The following is a 21,629-nucleotide window of genomic DNA, read 5'->3' as shown; positions in this document are numbered from 1 at the left end:
TGTTCTATGATCCCAGTGCCATAACATTAGGACTACAAAGTTTTAGCCAAAAACTTCTATCTACTTTGACATTTAAATATATCCTGAATATTCCCTGGGATAGAAAAAATTTCAAAAGAAAAGCTGTTTACAGAAGAGTTCTATACATAAAGCATATGCAGCCAGTGTGTGTAATCTTACATGCATTCATCAGAAAATATGATTGATGATAAATGAACATTTACTGCAAAACGGCAAATGTAACTAAACACAAAGGAAATAGAAATTATTAAGGATAAAGAGATATTGATAAAATGGAAGACAAACTGTAGTAAAATGTGTCAGTAAAACAGAAAAAAATGTATCTTTAAAACACTAAAAAATAGACAAGAATTTGTCATATTGTCATCAAGAGAAACAGAAAAATACAAACAGCCTTAGGAATGAGATGGAGACATAACTTGAAGAGATTTTAAAAATTTGAAGGAAAAGTTATACAGAGCAATACCAGGAAGACTGAAAAATCTCGATGGAACAGACTGTTTCTCAAGAAACATTTTAATGATCATTGACACAAAATAGGCAGCAAATCTGAATAGATCAGTAAACATAGTAAAAAGTGAAAAGATAATCAACAACTAAGCCCATTTAATTTTATGGGTATGTTCTACCAAACATTTCAGGAATAGAGAGTCTTTATTATGCTAACTGTTCCAGAACATATGAAAAATGGAAAGCTTCTCAATCCATTCTATGACACTAAACTACCGATACTAAACCTAGAAGAGGAGAATGCAAATATTTAAAGAAACATTATTTCAAGCTAGTTAATATATCTGTGCATGTTATATGTCATGTGTGTGTCGTGTGTGTGTATTTCCAGAAGGAGCAAATCCACTTTTTTTTTTTTTTTTTTTTTTTAAAGCACTTTTCTTTTTTATAGCTACTTTATTTATTTATTTTATTTTATTTTTGGCTGTGTTGGGTCTTCGGTTCATGCGAGGGCTTTCTCTAGTTGAGGCAAGTGGGGGCCACTCTTCATCGCGGTGCGGGGACCGCTCTTCATCGCGGTGCGCGGGCCTTTCACTATCGCGGCCCCTCCCGTTGCGGGGCACAGGCTCCAGACGCGCAGGCTCAGTAGTTGTGGCTCACGGGCCCAGCTGCTCCGTGGCATGTGGGATCTTCCCAGACCAGGGCTCGAACCCGTGTCCCCTGCATTAGCAGGCAGATTCTCAACCACTGCGCCACCAGGGAAGCCCGCAAATCCACTTTTGTTTGTTGCTTGTTGCAATTCTCCAAAGCCTTGGCCAGCTGGGCTGGTAATATCACTGCAGATTAAATCTGTGTGGGTGTAAATTTTACTGAATTCGGATTGGGACTTCAAACCTGTCTAGGGACCTCAGAAATGTCTGCCTCTAGACACAAGAGAAGAGAGAGAAGGACAAGTTAGATTTTATCACTTCTTGGAAGATACATCTGTAAGTGGTGGCTTAGCTAGGACCTAGATTCTAAACATAGCAAAAATAACAATTAATTTAACTATTGGAATTATAGAAGGAAAAAATTATTTTCTTAAGTTAATAGTGATGAACAGGTACATTAAGAGAAAAGAAAGGTCTCAGAAAATAACCTAACTTTACACCTCAAGGAACTAGAAAAAGAACAAAGTAATCCCCAAGTTAGTAGGAGGAAGAAAATAACAAAGATCAGAGTAGAAATAAAGACTAAAAAGACAATGGAAAAGATCTTTATTATAGAAAATTTAGAACATGCAAATAAACAAAAGGAAGAAAATGAAAACCATTTTGAACCCCATCACTGTTAACATTTTGATGTGTGTTGTTCCAGTCTTCTCTGCAAGCTAGTGTGTATGTATATGTGTTTTACAATGTGAATTGACCATAAAAATGTTTTTGAGTCTACTTTTTCCCCCCACTACTAGTATGTCATGAGCATCTTTCCGTCTCATGATTAATATTCGTTACATATTACATATGTAATATGTATTACATAATAATGTTAAATATTCATGTAACGGTCACATTATTCCACTTTCTGTCTGTCTGTCTCATCATTTTTGTAACTGAATTCCTATTGTTGGAACTGTTGACTCACTTTTTTTAGAGAACAGATTATTCATGCAAAAATTTTAGATACAAAGTGATTTTTGTATGTTTTCAAGGAAAACAAAATTAAGCTTTGAGAAACATAAACGTTTGAAACTAAGTTCCTTAGTTACGAACAGGTGTATAATTCTTTGGAGGGATTTTTAGGGAAAGGAGAAAGCTGTATGCAAAATATTTCTTCATACTATATAGAGGACTCTCTAGGGCATAAATGACAGATACCCTAATTCGAATTGCACGTAGCAAAAAAGGAAATTTATGGGTGAGTGTATCAGTTTTCTGTTGCCTCAGTAATGCTGCAAAACAACCAACCACAAAACATCAGTGACATACTCAGAAGTATTTATTTAGTCTATGAGTGTATGGGGCTCACTGGATCTCAGCTGGACTTACTCATGCATCTGTGGTCAGCTGCTTGTTTGCTAGGCAGCTCTGCTGATCTTGGCTGGGCTTGCTCAAATGTCTTGGGGTTGGCTGGCTATTGGCTAGGACACCTTGACTCTATTTTATGTTTCTCATCTTTCAGCAGGCTAGACTAGGCATGTTCTAATTGCCATGGCAGAAGAAAATGAGCAAGAGGATAAACACACAAGTGCTATTTCAGGCCTCTGCTTGCTTCCCATTTGCTATCACATTATTGGCCAAAGCAAGTCACATGACTGAACCCAGAGTCAGATTGGGAGGGCACAGCCAAGGACCCAGATACAGGAAGGGGTAAAGAATTGAGACCATTAATGTAGTCAGTCTACCTGGCATATGTAGCTAAAATGGCCTAGGGATAGATGTAGCGTCAGTGACTGCTGGATCCAGGGTTTCAAGTGATGTCACCCAGTTTGATTTCACACTATTCAAAGTTTGGCCCTGCTTTCCTTTGCGTTAGCTTCATTATCAGGGAAGCACTTTCCACATGGTAGTACTCAGAAGCTCTATCTTGAATCAAGTAATTCTAGCTAAAAAAGAGCTTATCTTTCCCAATTATTCCAGCTAAAGTCATGATAGGGAGTGTTTTTGGACCAATGTGGGTTACATGCCCATCCCTAAACCAGCTATCATGTCTGGTGGATGGAATATGATGATTGGCCAGGACTGGGTCATGTTCTCACCACGGGCAACCTCCAGGATAGAATGGAGGGAGTCAGCCTCACCTAAACCTAATGAATTGTGGGTAGAGAGTTGGGAACAATTTCTCTAAGAAAAATAGAGTATTACCAGAAAGGCGGGGCGGGGTGGGAGAGCTGAGGGAGAATGAATGATAGGCAGGTAAAAAAAGATGTATAATGCTATTAATGCACTTATTGATACTACCAACAAAAACTATTTATTGACTATTCTGTGCTAGGTACCAAACTGGGTGTTTTAAAAGCATCATCTTACCTATTTCTCACAATACTGAGTTAGGTGATTTTACCCACATTTTATTGATTAGAGAAGGGAAGCATGTGACAGTTAAATAATTTGCCTAAGGTCACTCAGCTGGTCAGTGTTAGAGTGGATATTTGAGCCTCGGTTGGCCCCTCTCCAAAATCTGTGGTCTTAGTGTTTAAAAGCTGAAGAAAAAGAAAGAACACTAAACCCTATACCCTAAGAGGAAGAGCAGGAGGCCATGATGCACCCCATTAAGGCCATTTGGATCCTAACACTGAAGGGATAATCACAATCCTGTAGCCCTAGCTACGTAAATCTGCACCAAAGTACTTGAGTAACCATGACAGGGAGCTTTTCTCTAGGTGTTGTGGGACCAGGAACTCTGACATGGGGGACTGTTTCCCTGTGCCACTTCTGTACAGTTCTAGAGTGGTTAATATGAATATTTATGTCAACCAAACTGGAAAAAATTCTCAAAACACTAGCCTGAAAGATGTGTATGAAGGGGGAAAGGGACAGGACTGCCATGTTCTCTGGTGATAGCATTTAGGATCTGGCTATATGTATAGGAGATTTGTTGGTTGAGCCACCTCTTTTCTTCTAGCTCCAAGATGGCCAATAGGTTCCGACTCATGTGTCAATATCAGTTGATTGGTAAACCATCTAGAGTGTTGTGTTGAGAAGAGTTCTGGATTTTGTGGGAAAGAGAACTGTGATGGATTAGTAGTGTCTGTAATGGTTATAGGAGAGGGAGGTAACAGCCTGCTTGACTATTATTTGACATCCTAAGAAGCAACAACTTCTCAGAGTCACTGTCAAGCCACTTGTGTATGGGGGTCATGTCCCTAGGATGGAGTATTTTATTGCTAGGGTCTCTATGATAAGGAATCCTATGGTGAATTTTTCTGGAGGTTCCAACTGTCACTTAGCACAGACTGAAATGCAGAGCTTCATTTTCCTAAAGAAAAATGAGCTTCTTTTTTGCTCTGAGAACTTTTCACCTTGCTTGGGAGCAGGGTGGGGGGAGTTTACAAAATGTTTACGTGTAGTAAGTAAAGTTTGAGGTCACTATTATTTTTAAATAAGCATGGGTGTGACTCTATCATCTATCATTATCATCAATCTATCACCTATATATATATATTTTAAAAATATAATGCAATTAACAGTCAGAGTTCTAAAGAAATTTGTTTTTGATTATCTTTTTTTCTCATTTTTCAGATCTCTGATTGGATGCATTTTCTGGTACAGACTATGAAAAGAATGCAGTGAAAATTCTGGCCAACAGTGGAAATATTGGCTTAATCTCCAACTTAGTATAGCATTCCTTCTCTTCTGTAGCACCTCATAATAGAAGAAAAATGTATGGAAGTGCAAGAACAATCACCAATCTGGAAGGTAGCCCTTCCAGATCTCCTCGTTTGCCAAGGTCTCCTCGTTTGGGCCACCGAAGAACAAGTAGTGGGGGAGGTGGAGGAACAGGCAAGACTCTGTCCATGGAGAATATCCAGTCCCTTAATGCAGCCTATGCTACGTCTGGACCCATGTATCTGAGTGATCATGAGGGGGTGGCTTCAACAACTTACCCAAAGGGCACCATGACTCTGGGAAGGGCCACAAATCGAGCTGTATATGGAGGCCGAGTCACAGCTATGGGGAGTAGTCCCAATATTGCCTCTGCTGGACTTTCCCACACAGATGTCCTTTCATACACGGATCAACATGGCGGTCTGACCAGCTCATCCCATCATCACCACCACCAGGTCCCCTCCATGTTGAGGCAGGTAAGGGATAGCACAATGTTAGACCTTCAAGCCCAACTCAAGGAACTTCAGAGAGAGAATGACCTCCTCCGGAAAGAGCTAGACATCAAGGACAGCAAGTTGGGGTCTTCCATGAACAGTATTAAGACTTTCTGGAGTCCTGAGCTCAAGAAGGAGAGAGTCTTGAGGAAAGAAGAGGCAGCCCGGATGTCTGTCCTCAAGGAGCAGATGAGGGTTTCCCATGAAGAAAATCAGGTAGGTTATGACTCATCTCAGTGTTTTTCAGCCTTGGCTTCTCACGGAGTAGTTGATGCTTTGCAGATGGTACCACGGCCTGTGCAGAAGAAAGTTTGGCATCATCAAGATAGCTATGGCTTAGTATGTGTTTGAACTTGGAGACTACCAGAGGGCATAGGAAATATAAGGTTACAGCTTGTGATCTCCTTGTTTTCCAATAACCTTTTCACATTGTTGCAGAAGAGGGGGATCACTCCTCATTGGCTAACTTCATACTTCGTTATTTTTGTTTTCTTTTTCAGTAGTCACAAGAGCAGCTCAGATGTACTTCCTTCCGAATAGAAGAGGAAAACGTTGATTTTTGCAAGAGTAGACACTTTAATAGCAACATTTAGAGGGCTACATTTGACTGGTGAATTGATTTTTTTTTTTAATGCACCAGCAACATTTCCTTCTAGAATGAGGGAAGTTGGTTCACTAAATAGCAAACTGAACAATATTAAATGGGATTGGATAGGATGGGTTTGATGTCATGTTAGAGAAACACGATAAATTTTAACCTGGTCTTTCTACCTTTATTCATTCAATATTAATTAAGCACCTACTATGTGCTTACTCTTTTTTGATCCATCTTCCATGTCATAGCAAGATTAGTTTTCCCATTGTCTACCTGCAGTTATGCAATTCCCCTGCTTTAAAGCTCTCAATACTTACTCATTGCCTCCAGAATGAAGTGTACCTGTGGCTGAGCCTACAGCACCTTCTACTAGAATGCCTGAGCCAGCCTTTCCAGTCTTATCTCATACCACCTCCTTCCACATCTTCTGTGCTACCTGCACTACCACTTGGTAATTCTTGCACATACTCAAAGTTTCCCACCTCCTTTCCCTTCTGTTCCTTTCCATTCGTGGCCTTCTCAGCATCCCCTCTCCCTGCCTCTTTTTGTTCAGTCCCAGCTAGTCTTCATTTTCAAATCCTACCTATGCTGCGAGGCTCATTTATATGCTTCTGTTCATAGGGGTTTTGGAGTAAGACATGCCTGGGCTTATATCCCAGCTTCACCTCTTATTAGCAGTGAGATAAATGCTAAGAGATGGGGAGTAGAGGCTGTTGTGCCATTTGGCTGGAAAAAATTCCCAGATGTCATTTAACTTTCTGTAGAAGCTGGAGGTAATTTTAACTTGGCTGAACTAGTCATTCTCTGATAGTTGGTCCTGATGCTGTCCTAAGGAAGCGCTCTGCCTTTCTTGGGGTCATCTGCTGGCTTCTGTCTGTTTCCCTGGCTGCCACCCCTTTGGAGTTCAAGCGTTTGTAGAAGCATTTCTGATCTGTATGAGAATCTGCTCTTCGTTTTCCTTCTATGTGCGGAAAGCAATCGCCTTATCCCTTTGATTATCTGACAGAGCCTTTGCTGGTTTTCAGATGTGGAAATGTGATTTTCGGTTGGAACAGAAAGCTTTGTTCTTCATTCCTAAGTCAAATCAATGTCCTTCACTATCATTTCTGCTTTTTTCTGACTTTGCTGGTTTATGAAGTCCCGTTATTGCTATGTGTATTTCCCCAGTTCTGTACTGGTTTTCTTCCTTTTTTAGTTGTTTTGGAAAATGGTTAAAGCAGTTTAGGAATGATGCAAGTAGTGACAAAAATTTTGGAAGCCATTTTTAAAACTGTCAGCTCCAAAATTACTTGTTTCTTATGGTTTTATCATTAAAAACATTTTTTGAGCACAGATCCCTACTTATACATGTATATTTATTTATAAATTACACAATGTGCTACTGTGCCAATATATTATGTTTCTTCTTTGACATTCACAAAGAATTAATGTGGAAAAGAAAAGATAAAATAAATAGTTTATTGAGGTACATTTTAATGACACACAAAACCTTTTTGCTTTGACTAAAAACATTTTAAGCCCCTTGTCTATTTTGTAAGACATAGTTCAGTTTAAAGCCGGTAATATCCACAATTCCACTTAACTGTCCCATGTTACCTTAGCTAGAAGCAAGTGAATGTTTGAGGGAACCTCTTCCTTGTTCTGGAACCTACTATGATCACAGGCTACCTTGGTTACTGTGGGTGACATATGACTATGCAACATATGACCCAGTGAAAGCCCTAGTCTTAATCTGTATATTAAATATAAGTAAACTATAATTATTTTCTTTTTTAGGTTAAAAATATAAAAGGAGGAAGAGGCATGGAGATTTTGAAAAGTCAATTTACTTGCAATATGAGGTAGTATTACAAAGTAAAGAATATAAAAATTGACAAAAAGCAAGTTATTTAAAAAAACTGAAGTGTGCCCCCCCCCAGAAGTATATCAGGATCCCTTTCAGGGGTATATGAATACCTGTTGGTCAGAATAGGGTAGATCCTGCTGCAGTAATCAACAGACCTCAAATCTCAGTGGCTTAACCCATCAGAGATTTATTTCTTATTCACCTGAAGTGTGAAGCAGGTCAAGTGACTCGCCAGGGCAGCTCTCCTCCAGGCAATGACTCAGGATCCAGGCTTTCCGCATCTTGGCACGTGGCTTCAAGAGTTGCTACAGCAGAGGAAGAGTGCCTGCGGTGGCACATTGGCTTCTCAGTTCCTTGGACTGGAAGTGACACAAATGCAAGGGGGTGTGAGGTGTAGTCCTCTCTTCTTTCCAGGAAGGAGAGGAGAGTCAGATATGAAGGAGCACTAAAAATTTCTACCAGTGGAGTTTTTATATTTGTCAGAAAGTGGAGCGAGATGAAATAAAGTTTGGGGAAGAATCCAGAGTTCTGCCGTTGCTGCTGTTTCTATTATTACTGCTACTGCAATCAGTAGACATCAGTTGGGGGCTTACTATGTACTAGGCATTGTGCTTAGAGCTTTGTGTACATCCTCTTATTTAGTGTTTGCATCAATCATCTGAGGTAGGTGCTAGATTTTTTCTCACTTTACAGATTAAAAATAAATGTAGAGAGAATAAGCAGCTTGCCCAAGTTCACACAGCTGGTAAGTGACAGAGCTGGGCTTTAAGGCTTTGGTCTATTTTATGCCAACATGTAAGATCTTAACTTTATGCTTACTACCTCCTTATAGGATCACTGAGCTATGAATAGCATCTTAGTATGATAAGAAGATCACACTTCATATGTTAGGTGAAAAAAATGACTAGTTTTGATAGAATGATTAAGAATGTAATTTAGTTTAATTAGGATTTTTGTTCTTAATTAGGAATGTATTTCTTCTTAAACTTTTCTGTATGGAAGAAAAGAATGTAAAAGAGAGAAACAACACTTGATTGTGGTTTCTTAACAACCACAACAACAAATGTAGTTCTACCAGGGGGTGTTTGGATAATTAGAATTTCACTAACTAAATTCAGGTGATCTAAAATGATTTGAATTGTGCTATGTGAATAGAAATGGGAAGCAGGTCCATTATAGTGTGGAGGTGAGGATATTTGAATGCTCTTGTATATGAAATTCATAGTTCTGTGGATTTAATGATCACAGGCATAGACCTTTCACCCTTATGTGCAGTGTTACAGAGGTCTCCCATTCATCAGTTCCTTTGCAGTATATTTTGAAGTCCTTGTGGTTCTGTCAGAGGAAGCTGAACCCAACTCCAGATCTAAGGGAGGATGTTGAACACCCGCCCTGTGTTAAAGGAAGTACAGACCTTGGAGCCAATGGGTAGGTGGCTATGACCAAATTTCTTATGTGTGAAGGGTAGACGCCCAGGATATCCTGGATGGATATTCCACCCCAGACCCCCTTCCCATTCACACTTCCTAGGTTCTCTCCAAGGCCCTACTTCTCAGCCACAAAGATCTGCATGTATAGAAATACATTTGAGATACTAAGAGTTGCAGTACTGATGTGTGGAATTTTTGGTTTGTTTGTAGAAACCAGAGTGCATGGATACAGAGTTATCTGTATGCCAGCAATTGCGCTTTTTGCTTCACGATGTATTTTCTTGATGGAGGGAGAGTGGGGTGGAGTCTCGTGCTCTCAATGTCACACCTGTAGACTGATTTGGGGAGAGATGAGGAGAAAATATTTAGAATAGATGTTAGGCTGCCACTTGAGGTAGTCCCCTTTTTATTTTTAATGGCCTGTGGGGTTAGAGTGGATGTTGGGGGCAAGAGAATGCAACTGTGTATGGGGAAGTTAAGTGACCCGTTTTTCTGTAAAAGATGATATGGTGGTCTTTTCTTTACAACTCCGTTCTATTTACCCATACAGTGGAGATCAGAGAGAGAAAACATGGTAGAAAATACATTTTCAGAAAGTTCATAAGGACTTATATCTTGCAGTTTTGTGCATATAGGTTATTAACTTTTCATATCCCTGGATTTTTAATGCAATTATTAACTTTGTATTTTTTTATTATTATTATTTATTTCTTTATATTTGGCTGCGTTGGGTCTGCGTTGCTGCGCGCGGGCTTTCTCTAGTTGCGGTGAGCGGGGGCTACTCTTCGTTGCGGTGCACAGGCTTCTCATTGCGGTGGCTTCTCTTGTTGCGGAGCCCAGGCTCTAGGCACGCGGGCTTCAGTAGGTGTGGCACGTGGGCTCAGTAGTTGTGGCTTGCTGGCTCTAGAGCACAGGCTCAGTAGTTGTGGTGCATGGGCTTAGTTGTTCCGTGGCATGTGGGATCTTCCTGGACCAGGGCTCGAACCCATGTCCCCTGCATTGGCAGGCGGATTCTTAACCACTGCGCCATGAGGGAAGTCCCAAACTTTGTAATTTTAATGGATTATTTTTTCCAAATTAGGTGTACATAAAGCAGTTTTTAGACATTTTCCTAATTCACGCATGGCTAGTCAAGGATCTGCATGAATATAAATAGCATCATACTCTGGGAGATTGTACTAGATCTAATATTTACCCATCTTGTGTGTGCAGAAGTGGGACAAGGTCACTGGGAAACGTAACCTAAGAAGTGTAAGTAAACCTGTCTGGGGAATGTTATGGCTTTTAAGCAATGGTTATGTGATAATTTCTATTTCTGGCTTAACACAATAGAAAATAATCTACTCTAAATCAATATTAATAAGGGTTTTTGATGAGTTTTAGAGCTAGTTTCACATATGATTTATTGATTCTCATTTTGAGCCTGTAACTTGAAAAGGTCGAGGTGGATCACATTTCTGTGTTTCCTTTATTATTATTTTTTCTTTTATTTATATAACTGCAGGGCCGTTTCAACAGAGGTCATTCAACTCTGTTCTAAAATATTCATTTCACTGTGAGTGTCCAGATATGAAGAGTTGTACCAGTTGGAAGTGGGTGACAGAATTAATTCTATCTCCTGCTGAGAAGGAGGTGAGGCAGCTGCATTGTGAAGGGGTGTCCATTGACAGTTAAATGCAGCTGCAGTAACCTTGAGTACTGAGTGTTTATGAGATCAAGGGCTTATCCCTGGAGAGTCGGGTCCCATCAGGTTTGTGGGTGGTACTTAAATATATTCACTACTCAGATCTGTCTTATCCCTATATCTTCTTTGGGCACCATTCCTTCTACTACTCTGAGATCCATGTATCCCTCAAAGCCAGGTTTCCAAAGTGTGTCCAGGGAAATGACACTTTCCAAAGGGGATCTTCTGGTCAAATAAACTTAAGACACAACATACTAGATACTCCTCTCCTAGAAATTCAAACACTATGTTTTGGGTTGAATTGTGTCCCCCCTAAAAAAAGATACGTTGGGGTCTTAACCCCCAGTACTTCAGAATGTGACTTTATTTGTAGATAAGGTCTTTACAGAGGTAATCAAGTTAAAATGAGGTCCTTAGGGTGGGCCTAATCCAATATGACTGGTGTCCTTATTAAAAGGAGAAATTTGGACACAGCCATAGACATGCACAGAGAGAAGACCAGTGGAAGAGACAGGGTGAAGATGGCCATCTATAAGCCAAAGAGATATGCCTGGAACAGATCCTTCCCTCACAGTCCTCAGAAGGAAGAACCCTGCTGACACCTTGATCTTGAACTTCTGGTCTCCAGAACTGCGAGACAATAAATTTCTATTGTTTAAACCACCCAGTTTGTGGTACTTTGTTTTGGCAGTCCTAGCAGACTAATACAACGTATCAGCATGTGAAATGCTCTAACTCTTGCAGTTAAAAATATTTATTAAATTTGTTTAACCCAGCAATTTCCCAAACTTACTTGACCATGAAACTTTATCTTAAACTGAGCACTTATGTATTAGGCAGCTATTGCTGCAGTAATGCTGTCTAACAAGCCATACCAAAACTTGCTAGCTTAAAAAAAGATAAGCATTTACCTCTCCCTTACATACCTACAGGTTGGCTGCAACTTAGTTGGGCAGGTCTGGACTCTGAGCACCAGGCTGTAGGCTGAAAGTGGGATTCAGGTACGTTCCACGTGTTTCCACATTCTCTTTGGAACAGCAGCTATTCAGGGCTTTATCTTCTGATGGTGGATCACAGACGCCAAGTGATCCAACCAAACCACATAGATGCATTTAAAGCCTCTGCTTGCATCATGTCCACTAACATTCTGTTGACTAAAGCATGTTATGTGGCCAAGCCCAAAGTCAGTGGGGTCAGGGAAATCTACTCCCTGCAAAGCAGAAAGGGAGTGAAGTGAATATATACATATATATATACAAATCCTATCTGTCACAAACGATAAATATTCCTAGAACTAAGGGTATAAAGGCCACACTTTGGGAAAGGCTTCTTTAAGAGCAGCTCTGGAATTGCGACATTAAGTTTGAGACTTCTAAAGTGGATGAACCCTTTCAGTGTGGTCAAAGTTTCCTTCAGTGGCTGGGCCTTCTAATATCCTAATGATGCCTGATTAATGGCTCACCTTCAGGCTCCTCCTCCTCTTCCTGTGGTGACTGACCAATGAAACTCAAGTGGAAATCTGGGAGATTCTAGGCAAACTTTCATTTTCCTGATAAAGGAATAAATGTCACCAGCAGTGCTCCTTCCTCCTTTCTGTCTTTAGTGTCAATATGTTGCCTGTTAGTAACCATGGAAGGAAGGACAAGAAAAGCATAGAGACATATGTCTTACCATCTCTGAGCAGTTGCACCAGCCCCAGCAATGGCCTGCCTCCAGACTTAGTCATGTGAGAAAATAAACCCCTAGTTGTTTAAGTCACTGTTGGTTGGGTATCCTATTACTTGCAGCTTAGTACCTTCCTAACTGATAAAACATAGAAAATCATGAACTGATAATTATTATTCTAATTATCACCAGTCATCATAACCATAAAAATAGGTGCATTTCAGTGAGGTGAAATGAGACCTTAAAGGACCTTACATGAGACCTTCATGAGAATGAAGAAACCTACTTACTAATGGTATTGGGCAATACTCTCAAGTAGTGACACGAATGCTACTGCTAGCCTGTATAAGCGAAAATGGAAATTATTAGTTCCTGCAATGAAATTGCAGAAAGGCTCAGGTATGGAGCTTGGGGTTGACTGGATCCAGGGCCTCAAACTGTAGCAGGACTTTGTCTCTCCCCATTGCTTCATTTCTGGTTCTCAATATCTGCCTGTACGTGTGAGCCTCATTTTCTCCTTCATGTGGTAGGTCATAATTGAAGCGGTAAGAGATCCCTGTATCTTCATTTATCATTTAGAAAATTTATGGAAGGACTTTGGTCCTGCCTTGGTTATATTCTTTCTCCGGGACTTAGTGAGTGTGTGTGGCGGCAGGGGACAGGTGTGTGAGAAGGTGTTGCCATGACTGGTGGCCTATTAGAACTGCAGGCATTGGGAGAGGAGCAATTCTCTAAAGAAACTGACATGAAGGGCAAAGGGATGCTCTAGGACAAAAGCAGGTGTCCACTGCACTGACTTGAGCTGTCCTTAGTCACCCTCTTTCTACAAATGTCTTAAGGGCTTGTAAGTCCCATCAAGAGATATGAGAAATTAAGAAGTCAATCATATGTCATATCTCTAAGTTTTTTCACTTTAACTGTGATTTGAAGAGCGAGTGTCTTTGTGTGTTTTGCCCAATGTTACATAGGCACATGGATTTAGAACTAGGGAATATGAACTAGTTTGGCATGACAACATAACTTGGAATGCTGAATCTTAGAAGAAAAAAAAATTTCATCTTCTTCATCTTGAAATAGTCTTCCTCAGCTCTTCAGAGAATAGTAGCTTTTGTCCACCTTTCCAGAAAGGTGGAAAAACTTTGGTCCAGACTTAGGCAATGACCTACTTAGACTGAAACCACAATTTTAAATGCCTTTTGTTGGTAGGTGAAAACTTCCTTTGGTTCTGAAGATAGATGAGATGGCACGGATCCAACAGTTGATTTCTTTGTTTGCCAGAATGTAGGAGAATGATCTGAAGTGAGCTATACATCTTTGTCACAGATGTCAGCTGATTTTTGCCTCAGTAATCTCTTGCAGTCAGCCCTAGGATCAGCCATGTGCACTGCATTAGTAGCCTTACAGATTTTTATTCCCAGGTTTTCTTATGAAAGACTTGGCTAATGGGAAGAAAGTAAACATTCTTGCATGCCAGACCTTGGGAGAACTAAATGACTTCCATTTTCCATTTTCTCTCTGCATCACTTTATTTTGGCTATGGGATAGCAACAGCACACAATCAACCAAAGAAAACATTTTGGAATATTTCAATGAATAGATTATTTTAGTCTCACTTGTGCTGAAGGCACTTATTGAAACCAAGCTCTGGGAGGGGAAGGCAGAGGGAATTGGTCACCCCCAAAGTATTCACTGCCTAATAAAATTCCCTATAGACAACATCCTCAGAGGAATTTAAGAAGCAAGTCTATATTGACAGGAGAAAAAGTAACAGAGTGATTTTATCGGCCAAAGCAGATGGGGTGGGTTCTGAACCTGGCCTCTTCTGGCCAGAGTGCAATTTCAGTTTCTATAATTAGTTGCAGGTGGAGCTCCTGTGTTGTTGTTTTGGAGTCCACTGACATCTGTGTGCAAATTCCCACCATCCCCAGTTGGCATTTGGGCTCAGTAAGTGGTTTGACTTTGCAGGAGTAGAGAAAATTGTAAATCTATTTCACACACACGTAGATAAAGCTGCTGTAAAGGTCAGGTTCTGAAAGCTGTGGAAAGCATTTTCAAAAGTTTGGGAAGTAGGTTTTAGGCAGAATGTGGGCATGCAGCCAAGAGCTGGAGCAGCCTGACAAATAGAATTCTGGCACGTGCAATTTCTTCTCTATTTTTCTGTGAAGCCAGCATTTGATTGTATCTTGGAAGTGACATGCAGCCATTTTGTTTTTTCAGTAGGAATATTCTGGAGAGACGAAGTAATGACTTAAGCAGCTACTTCCTGTCTTATAAACCCATAGCTGGGCTTGTACTGTCTGACTCTGCAATATACATTGATCAAATTAACTTAGTGGTTCTCAACTGGGGGCAATTTTCCCCCCCGGGGCACATTTGGCCATGTCTGGGGACATTTGGTTGTTGCAACTGGGTGAGGTATGCTGCTGGCATCTAGTGGGTAGGTGCCAGGCATGCTGCTAAACGTCCTACAATGCATGTTTAGACTCCTGCCACCCCCGCCATATTATCTGTCCAACAATGTCAATAGATGCAAGGTTGAGAAACCCTGAGTTAATTGGATGGTTACTGTATCTTCATTTTTCTTGATACTTTGCCTAAACTCAATTTATTCACTTAGTGAAGTGATGATCAGAATGTATATATTTATGTAAAAATAATGATTTAAAAGGCAAAACGACTCATCATTGTGTGAGAAAGAATTGTGAAAGATGTCTTTAAAAAAAAATCTTGACCTGGACTAGTAACCATGACTCTTCAAATACTTTGAATTCTTTTAGATGTAGACATTTGGTAAATAGAGATCAGTCTTATAAGGAGATGGACAACCTGTAAAGGAAATGAAACTTATTTTTTAAACTGACCTTTTATGGTGCTTTTTGTTTCTGTCTCACATTGATCTTGAAAGGGAGGGTGGATAAACATTTTTGAGCTCCTTCTATGTACCAGGAACTTACTAGTTGCTTTCCACGTGCATGAGCTCAACAGCCCTGCAAGATGTGTAGCATCCCCATTTTACAGATGAGAAACAAGGCACAGAGAGATTAAGTGGTCTGCCTGAGGTCTCACCATTAAAGAGAGCTGGGATTTGAATCTCAGGTATGCCTAGCTCCAAAATTGTGTTCTTTCCACTGTCTTGAAAGGGAAAACAACAGATTTGCTTAAAAACCAGGGAATTTGGTGCTGAAGTGGAAGACCTAATATAGAGTGTAAGTGGTAGTTTGCTCCCTGACAGTATCTTAAGGATGTTGTCAAGGAGGTATACAGAAAGGATGGAAAGCAAGAATGAGGAAGGGAGTGTGTTGCCGGGAGCAACAGAGGATAGAGAGCAAGCAGGAAGGAGCAAATACGTTCTTGTCAAGTGAATGAGCAGGGGAGAATGCCAAAGGAACGCTCCTATCTTGGAAAGCCATCCAGAAGGCTGAGAGGAAGCAACTCCGGGACTGGCTGGAAAATTAAAACCACAGGTGGCAGAGGAATGAGAGAGATTATCTCTTAGGATGCTCATTAAAGGCCCAGTAGATCCTTTAAGGTGGTTATGATTTTGACAAATTTGCTGGGTCCACAAGAGCAGAGCTTCAGGGATGGGGAAGCTCTTTCTTATGGATTATTGGACGCCAATGAGGATGGTCTCATTAACCCAGTTAGAATTTTCCTGATCTTGTCTCCATCTTCAAGAACTTCAGGGTATATAGATGGCCTCCTGACCTAGGAGTCCCTCAACTGGCATCTCTCAGCTTCCTCTTCAAGTAATTTCTGACCTCACTGGGATGCTCACACCTATTCAGGAATTATCTTTTGTATTGTTCTAAATCTTGTCTCTCAAAGTCAGATCTTCCCCTCTTGGGTCCCAGCATCCCTGATTTCTGCCTTTCTTAGCAACTTTGCCCTATGAAACCTCTTCTTTGTCTTCTTTGAGAATCCAGTTCATTTATTTACTGATTCATTCCGTCACTTCTTGGTTAAGGGAGAAGGTATTTGCAAGTAGCAGAAACACATTCAAGCATGCTGAAGGAAAAAAATGGGGGATTTACTAGGAACACATAAGAGTTCCTCCCAGACTCTAAGGGTAAGTAGGATAACCAGGTGTCTTGGGGGGCTGGAATTGAGTTAGTTGGAAAATGATCAGGAATAGGGACAAAGTCTCTCACTCTCTCATTTCTCTCTCAATATCTGGTTTTATATGTCGCTTATGAAAAAGTGGCCACTAAAGGAAAGCATACATGTCTTCTCCATTCAAGTGCTCAATAGATACTGCTTAGTTTCTCTATTTCAATTTTGAATTCAGAGAAACAATAATCGGATTGGCCCAACTTGAATCAGAGTCTGTTCTAGATCCAGTCAGCTGTGGCCAAAGGAGTCATGAGATCTGTGCTCCCCTTCCCACACCCCACCCCCAGAAGAACTATGGAGAGTCTCTTTGAGAAAGGGCATGTTGGGTAGATTCTCTATCAAGGAAGCCTATGGGTAAGGTGGTAAGGAGGAATGGACAGCTATTTCTGGTAAATATGTTTGTGCAACATATAATTGGGAGATTGCCTTATTTCAGTTATTAGGACAACCAAGACCAATCAAAGAAAGTTAACTACTGTTACCTCTGTCTATAACTAGCTATTTCAGTAGCCCTCTGGAATCTCTTGACCATCACACCCATCTTGTCGATCCCTGGCTCTGATTTTGCCCACTGCAGAAATTCCAGAAGTAGTATTGACTGATACCAGGTTCATGCTATCTTATCTTAGTGGAACCCATATGGCTCCTTTACATAATGTCAGATTGCATCCTGTATGGACCTTTAAAAAATTCTCCACTGTTTGTAAACTTCCTTAGTCTCATTGACACTTGGGTCTCCAAACTGGTTGAAATTTTAGTGATAGTATCTGTAGACTTTTAGAACTAGGCATGTTATAATCTGACATCTTCTATTCTAAGGTGTAACAGTTAGCTTGAGTTCTAAAAAATATTGGCTCCTGAGCACATATTATCTAAAAAGGTTGAAAAAAATTAAGATTCACTGATTTGTCCCTTGGAGGAGCTTTCTGAAATACCCATGTAAAATAATATAAAAGTTCCCAATGAATCCTGAAACCAGTAGAAATAAGTAAATATATGCAATGGAAAGTTGGATAGTGCACATGATGACCAAATTTAGAAACTGCTCAAATTTAGAAATGCAGCAAATAATAAATAAAATTTGCCTTCTGAAATTTTTAAAACTTCTATCTGTGATTTTAAACTTTGGGGACAAGGTACTTGCTGAGAAGCTTTTGTTAAACTTTGTAGTTTTCCCTAGGAAACTGTGCATAATCTGAATTGTGCACAACATTTCTCCTCCCTACCCCTGCTCTGAACCCCAAGGGCATTTGGGTAAAACTCTGTCTAGATATTGCCATTTAATATTAAGTACATGTATTAGGAGTAAGTAGTTCCTAGTAGTTAATGACATGACTGAGCTCTTGGTGATATGAGACATGTCTTTGGCTCACTGCTATTCAGTTTGTGCTGAGAAGTGGGGACACGTGCCAGGATTTTGGTGATGGTTAGAAAGTGTGTATTTGGTAAGGTGGAAGCTTGTAGATAGACTGTACCGCATTCACTAAATGTATTCAGGTACAATATACTAGAGGTGGTAGATTTTCTTCCACCCTCAGGAATGTTACCTTGAAAGAGTTTGCATAGTGTTGGGTGTCATAGTAAAGTATACGTTTAAATATTTCATTGAGGACTTTTAGGTCATCACGTTTGTCTTGGGATGCCAAAATTCCCAGTTCACCTGAGAGAATTCTATTTCATTTCTTTGTAATTGCAAATAAATCTAAGACTGCAAATTAAATTATGCCATAGGCATTTGTGATAGAGCAAGAAACAAAAGATTTTGGTGAGTTAGAAAGTAAAGGTTAATTGGGTAACTACTGTGTTCCCCGTTACATGCTCAGGGCTGAAGAAGACTCTAAAGTAGTGTGAGACACACTTTCGGTCCCTTTACCATCTCATGAAAATTATTTGAGAGCCATTTTTTTTTTTTTTATGTGGAATGTGAATAAGGAACATAGCAGTGATATACCTTGTTTTGGACTCTACCTTGGAGCTTGAACATGAAGTTTTAGCTAGGGAAGGAAATTTCTTGCTCAATTTTTTAAACCTTTCTCAGAAGAGTCCTTGATGTGAGCGTTCTCTCTCTTCTCTAGAAGCCTAGCCAGAGTCCAGGAGAATGGGCATAGCATCCTCCCAACACTCAGCCAATGTAGGGCCTCTGGAAGGGGTTGGGGAGGGGGAGTTGTGGGGAAGATCTGGGCTCCTGCCTTTCTCAGGCAAGTGTGTGAGGTCTATGAATCACTTTCCCATTTAGCACACCCACCTGACTGCAGTATGTTCCCTTGATAAGATAAAAAATATCAGTGTAGCTCATAAAGCACTTCCTACGTGTATTCTAAATGGAATAATGATATTTCAAACCTGTGCCAAAGGGTTCACATATGGAGTCTCATTTAATCCCCATGAGGACCCTGTGAAGTAGGTACTATTAGTATTATCCCCATTTTATATGCGAGCAAGGCAAGGCTCAGAGGGGAGGTTACTTGTCCAAGGTTACAGTTAGCAAATGGCAGAGCTGAGGTTGAGCCCAGACAGACTAACTCCAAAGTTGGTTGTCAAAGTCAGGGTCGGCTGAAATATCTAGTGGCCAGCCCTGTGTACACAAGGTAATCTTAGGGCAGGCATGGAGTCTGAATTAAGCAACTTGGAAGCCCATGTTGAAAAAGTCATTGCCTTTTCAAATCCCATCCAGTATTTCTGATTAGCTTCTATGAGAAAGTCTCAACTTGGTGCCAGTCTTAAATGCCTTCTTAACACCTATTAGGTGTTTCCTAACCTTGTTGTAGGATGTGTAGTGGCATTCATACATTATGATTATATTGTAATTCTGGCAGCCACACTTTTACCCTCTGCATATGATATGTTGCCCGTTCAGGGTTTCTGTGAGCAGACTGGTAATGTGGCATTAGTGGGGCCTGCCTTCTTGGTTCTTGTTGGGTTGTCTTTGACAGTGGTTGAGAGCACCAGCTTTGGAGATTAATTTCCTGGGTTCCATTTCCAGCTGTGGGACTTTGGGCAATTTAGCTTATCTGGCTGAACCTGTTTCCTCACCTATAATGTAGATATAATAATAGTACCTGCTTTAGGTATAAATTTACTACTATAAGGGTAAATTTAATAGGATTTAAGTTTAATTGGATTAAATGAGGGAGTTAATGTAAAAATATTTAGCACCATGCTAGCACGAGTAAACATTCAAATAATAGATTATGATGATAACCATGAGGGAAACCAATTTGGGGACAAAGGCAACACATAAGGGAGTTGGAGAGCTGAGGGAATGGCAGAGAAATGGAACCAGAGCCATACCTGAAGACTGTCCCACCTCTGGATTTCCTGCAATTTGTATAAGCCAATTTGAGTTGAGGTTTACTAATAGCCCAGAGCATCTTGATTGGTAGACAGGGCCCTCTGTTTAGAAGCTTTGTGGTTGCAAAAATGAGTAGGTCCTAGCTCCTGCCATGAGAATGTAGTCTAGCAGGGAAAATGCTGTACTCATAAAAACCTATAAAAAAAAGACCCATTAAAAAAAGGGAAGAAAGTTGTACCTGCCACTATAACATACAATTAAAATGCTTTAGAAACCCAGAGAAAGAAGGGATGAGGGAAGACTTCATATAGGGAAAGTGGCATTGGAGTCAGTCCTTGAGAATGGACTAATATTCAAAATGGTGGAAGGTGGGAGCAGGGGTGGGTGGTGGGGAGTCCAGACTTTCAATGGAGAGAATGGACAAGAGAAACTAGATGATTAGAGATTTATTTCATAAAGCATTGGGATGAAGGTAGGGCAAAAAAGTAGTTGTCCAATTATTGCACTTATGTTTAAAGAAGAGAAAGAGAAATTGGACATTGGAGATCACCTTAAAACTTTTTTCTGATTCAAGAGAAGTAAGTATGGTACTTAATATTACATGGAGGCACTGTATTTTGCTTCCATGATTTTTCCTGTATGTTCCTGGCTCTGTGAACTCCTCTGCCACGGTACAGCAGAAGGATGAGTTTAAGAACTCCTCTGTCAATATGCCAATGGTCAAAAGGGAAGGGTGCTTACAGACCCAGCAGAAGCTCTGTGTCTTTTGAGTTGAGAACAGCCCAGTTTTCTTTGGCTCAGTTCTTTGACATGCCTATTCTGTTATTAATATGTGTGTGTGTGTGAGAGACAGAGACAGAGGCACAGAGACAAAGAGACAGAGAGAGAGATAGAGAGAGAGACAGAGAGAGAGGAAAGGAGGGAGAGAGAGAGATGGAGGGGGAGATGCCATATCTAAAATGTCATCACTGGATGCGTAGGTATTGTTATATGCCAAGGAGATGCCATATTACGGTCTTGGGAATGTTTTTTCCCTATTGTCCTGTTATTCTTCCTCCTTTATAGATTCAGTGGAATTAGAATACCCTGCTCTTGAAAGCAGTTCAGATGAGCTTCTTAGGGATGGGTAGGAGAGTTTTCTTGCCTGAGATTTTGACCCCCTTAGCTGAATCTAAGCCAGTTCATGTTGTTTTACAGGTGGCTACTCTGGAGAATTTTGGACCATAGTCAGACTTTTCTATTGCTAAAAAAAGGGAGACTCATATTACATTTTTCTGGTAAGCTGCATTGAAATATTTTCTGCAGCATAAGACGGAAACTATAAATTTTTGTATCACTATAGGGAGTAATAGAGAAGAAAGATGAGGATGATTTTCCAATAAATGCTGTTGTCTAAACTCTCGGGAAAGGCAAACTCTCAAGTTGTCCAAAGAAGATCACATGGCTTCCAAGTCTAGATAGCTCCACACATTAATCCAACCAAGCTAGACTCCCGAGGACTCAGAGGAGGTGTTTGATTGATTGATTTTTTAAAACTTTGGCCTGTTTTATTAATCTCTGTCTACTGAATCCCTCTGCTGCATAATCTCTGTCCAGCTAAAACTCTTACGATGACACTTTAATAGTTTGTACCAAAGGAATGGTCTCTCATATCAAGTTCTCTAACCCTAATCTCTCCACTGGTCTTTAGATGTGTTTACCTACTTTCCACTGGAGATATCACTGCTGTCCCCCA

General features: G+C 40.3%; 1 protein-coding gene across 4 annotated transcripts in view; it reads left to right on the top strand.

Annotated features, from left to right (window-relative positions):
- ERC2 (ELKS/RAB6-interacting/CAST family member 2) overlaps window positions 1-21,629 on the top strand; it is a 962,898-nt gene that overhangs the window by 26,645 nt on the left and 914,624 nt on the right. For all 4 annotated transcript variants that reach the window (XM_036870128.1, XM_036870127.1, XM_036870130.1 and 1 more), the window contains exon 2: window positions 4,692-5,488. In XM_036870128.1, coding sequence (XP_036726023.1) covers window positions 4,832-5,488 — 657 coding nt within the window. In that variant the 5' untranslated portion in view covers window positions 4,692-4,831. The remainder of the gene's footprint in view (window positions 1-4,691; window positions 5,489-21,629) is intronic.

This window comes from Balaenoptera musculus, chromosome 11 (genome assembly GCF_009873245.2).
Source record: "Balaenoptera musculus isolate JJ_BM4_2016_0621 chromosome 11, mBalMus1.pri.v3, whole genome shotgun sequence".
Taxonomy (NCBI): domain Eukaryota; kingdom Metazoa; phylum Chordata; class Mammalia; order Artiodactyla; family Balaenopteridae; genus Balaenoptera; species Balaenoptera musculus.
Note: the sequence above shows the minus strand (reverse complement) of the source record. Positions and strands in the feature narration are given on the sequence as shown.